This window comes from Rutidosis leptorrhynchoides, chromosome 5 (genome assembly GCF_046630445.1).
Source record: "Rutidosis leptorrhynchoides isolate AG116_Rl617_1_P2 chromosome 5, CSIRO_AGI_Rlap_v1, whole genome shotgun sequence".
Lineage (NCBI taxonomy): Eukaryota > Viridiplantae > Streptophyta > Magnoliopsida > Asterales > Asteraceae > Rutidosis > Rutidosis leptorrhynchoides.
Genome location: NC_092337.1, coordinates 416,220,525 through 416,227,930, shown reverse-complemented (window position 1 = coordinate 416,227,930; position 7,406 = coordinate 416,220,525). Strand labels below are relative to the sequence as shown.

The 7,406-nt window shown below is 37.9% G+C and overlaps 1 protein-coding gene across 1 annotated transcript; it reads right to left on the bottom strand.

Annotated features, from left to right (window-relative positions):
- Positions 1 to 615: 615 nt before the first annotated feature.
- LOC139849963 (uncharacterized) lies at positions 616 to 1,509 on the bottom strand. Its single transcript, XM_071839569.1, has 2 exons — positions 1,258 to 1,509; positions 616 to 1,191 (listed from the first exon to the last, which is right to left on the bottom strand). Exons 1-2 carry the CDS (start codon positions 1,507 to 1,509, stop codon positions 616 to 618), a joined length of 828 nt encoding a protein of 275 aa, XP_071695670.1.
- Positions 1,510 to 7,406: the final 5,897 nt, after the last annotated feature.

The following is a 7,406-nucleotide window of genomic DNA, read 5'->3' as shown; positions in this document are numbered from 1 at the left end:
TTTGTTCTTCTTTAACAATTCTGTCAATGGAGCCGCTTTCGCCGAGTATCCCTTGATAAAACGACGATAGTAGTTTACTAAACCAAGGAAAGATCGTAAATCAGTCACCTTTGTTGGTGCCTCCCACCCTTGAATTGCCTTAACCTTAGTCCCGTGCATGAGTAACTTCCCATTTTTAATTCGATGTCCAAGAAAATCCACCTCCTCTAATCCGAATGAAAATTTCTTAAGCTTCACATACAACTTGTTGTCCCTTAGTACTTGGAATACTTGCTTCAAGTGCCTCACATGATCTTCCATGGTGTCGCTATACACGACTATGTCATCCAAGTACACCACGACGAACTTGTCCAGGAAGTGGTGAAATAATTTGTTCATCAAAGTACAAAATGTGGCAGGGGCATTGGGTAAGCCAAAGGGCATGACTAGGAATTCATAAGCGCCATACCTCGTCACACAAGTGGTCTTAGCCTCATCTCCTTCGACTATTTGAACTTGATAATATCCCGACCTCAAGTCCAACTTGATGAAGTATCTCGCTTTCCCAAGTTGATCAAACAAATCAGCAATAAGCGGAATTGGGTATTTGTTCTTAATAGTTACCTTGTTCAGTGCTCAGTAGTCTATACACATTCGCAAGGACCCATCCTTCTTTCTTTGAAATAGCACCGGCGCCCCATAAGGGGCTTTTGAGGGACAGATATATCCCGCATCCAATAACTCCTTGAGTTGTCTCCACAACTCCCCCAACTCGGGTGGGGGAATTCGGTAAGGGGATTTAGAAGGTGGTTTTGATCCCGGCTCCAACTCGATCGCATGGTCTATCTCCCTCCTAGGTGGCAGCTTCCTTGGTAACTCCTTAGGTATGACATCCTTGAACTCATCAAGGACTTTCTCAATCTCCTTGGGTACCTCTAGTTTTCCCTTTTCTTCGGCCATGTCTTGCCTTGCTACCGCTAAATAGCAAGTCTCATTCTTGTTGTATCCCTTCTTGAATTGCATGGCAGAAAGCGACTTGGATGCACTCTTTCTTCCACATTCGGTTGACACCATACAAGTTTTCCCACCATCCAAGATACAAAGTGAGTTAGCGAATGTCATAGGGAAACCGCGTACCTTATCTAGGAACTCCATCCCAAGTACTAAATTGAAGTCGTCTATAGGCACGACTGATAGATCAATTGTTCCTTCCTATTCTCCAATATTCACTTGCACATCTTTAGCCACCCCACTAATCAGTTTAGCATTCGCGTTCACCGTCTTCATCATTATGCCCTCCTTTATCTCTTTAATCCCCAACCTCTTAGCTTCCTCGGTGGAGACAAAGTTATGAGTAGCTCCCGTATCTACCAAAGCTCGTACCCGGTTTTCTCGAACATAAACTTCCACGAATTGGAGTCCTTTAGCCATTACTTTGGGTACCTCCACCTTGGCCTTGATAGCGTTGAGTATTTGCATTGATCCCATGCACACATCCTCATCTTGACAACCTGCCTTTTGAGCTTCCATAGCATGAAGGCTAGCTTTCTTCGGACAATCTCGGGCTCTATGCGGTCCATCACATATGAAACATCCATCATTCTTGTAAGAAGTTTTTATGCTCTTGTTATTCCCGGTTGGTGGCATACGTGTATTATCATTCCTTAATTGGGCGGGCTTATCTCCCCCACCTTTCTCATGGCTCACCTTCTTATCTTTTGACTTGAACGAATCTTTCCTATTAGCATGGTCGACTAGTGCCTCCGCTTGAGCAATTGCGGTGGCAAGGTCTTGGACTCCCCGTCTCTCCAACTCCGTTTTAGCCCAAGGTTGCAAACCATCGAGAAAATAGAAGAGAAGAATATCATCGGGGATATCTGGGACCTCCAAGCTAAGGTTCATGAATTCTTTAATATACTCCCGAATTGTCCCGGAATGATGTAATTTACGTAGACGACTCATTGCATCCTTTTGAGCATTCTTGGGGTAGAATTGATTCTTAAGTTTAGTAAGAAAATCATCCCAAGTATCAATAGTAACCGTGCCTTTCTCGATTTCTCCATATCGACGACGCCACCTTAATGCTGCGGTATCCTTCAGGTAACGGGTTGCCGTCTTGATCTTCGTTGCATCATCCACTATGTCGACTCCCTCCAAGTATTGTTCCATCTCCCATATAAAATCATTAACCGCTCGGGCTTCCCACTTCCCCACGAACGGTGACGGCTTGGGAATGTCCACCTTCGGAACATTGCATCCAGTGTTTCCACCCCCACTAGCCATGAATCTCAAACAAGAGTTCATGTTGGTTTGCAAATCCACGAGGCATTGGTGAATAGTGGAGACCTCCCCCTCCATTTCGCCTCGCAACTTCGTAATCTCACCCATGATCATACCCCTTAAGTCATGGATCTTACGTCTCATGTCAACGTCTAGCACGTTGATTGCACTCTTGCAATCATCTTTCAATTCGTCAAAGTCCCCGTCCAAACCATCCAACGTTGGTGGACGTCTTCGACCTTTGCTTTCACGTCATCCATGGATGTCTCTACATCCATGATCCTTTTGTCCAAGTTTGCGACAAATTCTTTGGACGTACCTAGGTTCTTCTTGGCTCCTTGGCGAGTCTCTACCCGGCCATGAGTCTCATCACCCATCACACCACTTGTTGCGCTCACATTCTTCTCGGTCTTGGTTGTCATCTCCTTGAATCGACCTGGCTCTTGATACCAAATGTCACGGACTTATCACGATAAGCTCACGTGCGTCACTTAGTCTCTACTAAGTTATCCTTACTCGGACCTTATAACGATTCAAGTAACCAAAAGAGAAAATATTATAGAACAAGTGGAATTGAAGAAAATACTTATATTGCTTGAGCATGCTTTACAAGAGAGAATGTTTGAGATTTGAGGTGTGGTGTGGCAAATGAGGCCACCCCTATTTATACTACTCCTACCTCAAAATGAATGGCTAAGATTACATTAAATCAATGACTATGATTAATCTACTAGAACATTCATGACTCTAGAAATATCTATAGACTTTTCACACCATTCCATGGAAAAATCAATGGGAGATTCTAGATACCTTCCATATACTTCTTGGGCCTTCCATGATTGGGTTGTAAATTCTTAATTGGGCCATAATCTTAGTGGGTTGGGCCATAAAATTGTTGGATTGTGACACAAGGAGTCACTTTTATATTATATATAGATAGATATAGATAATTTATAATAATAATAATAATAATTACTCCATACATCACTAACTGGATTGATTAATATATTTTTCTCCAGCAAATATTTAACTGGATATGAATGGCTATCTTGATCATATTACATTTCTACTAAAAGATCATAAATATTTTCTAGTTAAATTGTCATATAAAATTTTAAATTACCCTCACCCTTTTATAGGCAATGACGAATCTATAATCTATAATTCTATATCTATAATATATAATCAAAATATAATCAAAATTCAATAGAACTTCTAATTTTTTTCTCCAAAGGCCAAAAATAACTATGTTTGAAGTAAAGTTTGGTGGCCATTTACTCAAAAACTACAAATCTCACAACTATATAAAGCCTCATAGTTAATAGTTAGATTTAGTGGTATTCTATACAATTTGAAAGAGAGTTTTAATAAAAGATTTCAAACCAGCGGTAGCACGAATATCTCCGAGTACAAGGTAGAATCGCTGTCACTTATAAATGTTCATGTTTGTCCAAAATCGTTTGAATCGACCACAACAAACTCGTTTAGATATTTTTTTGAGCTATCATCCCCTTAAAAATTATCAATACCCTAAATTCACCTGAGAAGCTAAACTCTGAAATCGGTCACCATCTTATGTATTAGTCTATCTGTTCAAAATAATTGTTCACCTTACTATTCAATAATTCATATATGTCTCAAAATAATTATTTAATTGAAAAAAAATACTAGTAATAACTATCATTTAACTCCTCAATTTGTCCTTATTAATCACTTTCGATCGTTTTTAAATACACATCTCAGTATTCAGAGTTATGCAGCAATATATGTCCATCACAATGAAATTTTAGATGAATTGGTAGTTGGGTTCGAAAATTTTTGGTGGAGATCCAAGTTTAATTCTCATAGTTTATAACTTCGGGTCTTGGGTGTGTTTGGATGAAAGTAGCTGGAGCTGGAGCTTATAAAATAGAGCTGGAGCTGGAGCTTATTTTTGAAGCTAGTAGATGGAGCTTATTATATTTTATAAGTGTTTGATAAGATAGCTGGAGCTTATTTTCCAGTTCATAAGCTCTACTTTTTTTCACAAGCTACTAAAAGTAGCTTATTTTTCCAGAGCTTATGATTTTCATAAGCTCTACTTTTTTTGTCTACCAAGCGAAGCTTATGACTTGGAGCTTATTAAAATCATAAGCTCAAGTTCCTATATGCTCCCATAAGCTCCCATAAGCTCCAAGAAGCTGCTCACCCAAACACACCCATTGTTTGAGAAAAAAAATGGATAAAAAGACTAATATTGTTACAAAAATATAATTACGTGGACGTTCCATAACTACATAAGATTACTATTCAATAAACTTTGTGCTGAAGTTAATGTAGTAGCGATCTGCCTCTCGTAGTGAGAGGTCAGGAGGTCGACTCCCGTGGGGTGCAGCATTGCACACAAGGTTGCCCACTTATCCTTGAATTTCATCCAAGTGTGTCTTCCGCACATCGCGTAGCAGGGGCAGTGGGGGGGGGGGGGTGAGTTTACCACTCATGCCATCGGATTGGGTCGGGTTTCCTTATAGGGAGCAGTTGGCGCAGGTTATACAAATGCGGGAGATGAACGCATGGGTAATTAAGTCCCCCATGTGTGATCCCGTACAACTGATCAACATAAAACCATAAGAAAGATAACTACAGAAGAAAGCCAACTAGGACCAACTCATAAACTTACAAATAAGTCCGAACGTCAATATGTTATTATGATAAATTATTAGCATATAATATTTGGTGGAGTGGTGGTGATCTTACTTTTTATACGTGAGGTTAGGGGTTCTGTAAGTAACTAGAGGGGGGATGAATAGTTACTTAATACGTTATTAACAATTTTTCGATTGATCACCAAATTCGATTAACTATGATCAACCAATTCAACTCAAACTTGATGTATGTAGTGTATATGTTCAAAATGAGGAATAAAGTAATGTGTAATACCCCGTCAGAATTCACTAACGGAATATTAACTCCGGTCTCACAGTTTAGCGGTCACGCCCTCTATATGAGACGTTTCCGAAAAGTATTTGCATTAATTAACATAGCAAAGTCATTTATTAAAGAAAATGTAACTGGAAAATATTTGACATAAATAACTAATGTAAATGAACCCAAAACATCTTGAAGGAAATAGTTTAAATGCGAATATTTGTTCTTGAAATGAAAATGATAAAATATGCTGGATGTCGTCCAGTTCTAGCAGCAAACAACATAATAACTTCTGTTAAGAGGAAGCACGACCTCTATGAACCTGAGATAAAACATACAAAATGTCAACGAAAAACGTTGAGTGAATCTACAGGTTTAGTAAATCATTTCGTAAGTTAGGCCACAAGATTTTCTGGAGAACATAGTAAGAAAGTATACATTATCACGAGCATTTGATTATAAAGCTTTAACCTTTGCGGATAGTCGAGTTACGCGTCTTCATTTTACCCTATCTAAGCGATACACCGATCAAGTGTACGAGTAACAACTATATAAGCACCAGTTATGTTGCGGTGAGGTTTGTCAAACCTAACGGTACCGTCCCTAGAAGTCGAGCTTACAAAGTAACTAATATAATCAAGCTAAGGGATTTTTGATCTGAACTCATATGTATAGTTGTTTAAGTTACTTGTGCCTAATATGTAAAACATTTGTAAAATGCATGCATCTCATCCCTGTAAAAATGTAGTAGGGACTGTAGACACACCTTAGTAAAAGCACTTGTAAATATCTTAGCAAAACGTACGGTTGTCGAACTATCTCGACTGAACAACGCAACCTAAACAAGTAAATTATCTTAAGTATACACTTATAGGTCAAATTGTGTCAACCCATAGTGTACGCAAAGTCGTAGTGCTCAGACTGACTCAACGAAAAAGTAAAAGTCAACTAATCCAAGCAAGTCAACAAAAGTCAAACCAAAAGTCAACTCGGTCTAAGTGATCAACTAAAGTCAAACATCTCAGTAGGTCATGCAATCATGGTCAACAAGTCAAACCTAGGTCAAATATCATTTTACAACTCATAGTAAAGCAAATTGCACTTTTGCATTTTAAAGCATGCCTTAGAAATTCGTACGTCGTAGAAAGAAACAACCATTACTCATAGTACATAACTCATAAAATTAAGAACAACTCCAGATCATAACTATACTTAAAATCGATTCAAAAAATTCTGGCCAAAGCCTCATACGATATATAAAAGTCAGAAGTCAGAAAGGGTCTAGTTACGGTTTACTAAATCAGTTGCAGCACGCGCATCAGTTTTGAAATATTTCTCAGAATAAAATATATTTTGATGAACGGCCAATTGGAGTCATATAAAAACATTCCAAAATTTTAGTGGTAAAATAATCAAAGACATATCTTTAGCCAATTCGTACCGTTTAATCAATCTTTACAGACCTTCCAGTTTTATTCATCAAACAGACATATCACTTAGACGAGCATATATCTCATGGCAAATCATGTTTTCGCAAGTTCGTATACAAATGAAATATGTCAATTAACATATAAACTAACATATTCCAGAAGATCAAAGTCTCAATCAACTCCTAGTTCACTCTAGAAATTTTTATGTAACTTTGAAAACTGATTCAGCTCACATTAAGAACCAAATCTTCGTTTTGTCATAACGGAAACATTAAAAAACCTTTTGTGATGACCCGTACAAATCCATTTGGACAAATACATCATTCATTGATTTCATAGTGAGGTTTTGACCTCTATATGATACGTTTTGTAAACATTGCATTCTTTTGAAAATGGACACCATAAATGAATATATAAATTCAAGGTTTTCGACATCTGATGATTTCTACGTATAGACAATCACCATATATAATAGTTTTTAACAATACATTCATTGACAATACAGTCAAATAAGATACATGGTGATGATTTTGTGAATGCAGAGTTTTCTCGAATAAAGAATGTATGACTCCATGCACATAGCTTGTATAACGTATAAGCAAACAGCGGAAGACTTCTAGGAACCTGAGAATAAACGCGCTTAATAGTGTCAACACAAAGGTTGGTGAGTTCATAGTTTTAATATTGCGCATAATCTGTATATAAAGGTGGATCACAAGATTTCAGTTGTTTCATCTAGAAACGTTTATGAAAATATTCTACAAGATTGAGCATCCTGGTAACTAAGCTTTAACGTTATAATAAGTACCA

Coding starts and splice junctions, on each gene's coding strand:
- LOC139849963 (XM_071839569.1), bottom strand. CDS start 1,509: ATGGAAGCTCAAAAGGCAGGTTGTCAAGATGAGGATGTGTGCATGGGA. Junction 1,192..1,257: donor AGGGCATAATGATGAAGACG/GTGAACGCGAAT, acceptor ATTGGAGAATAG/GAAGGAACAATTGATCTATC.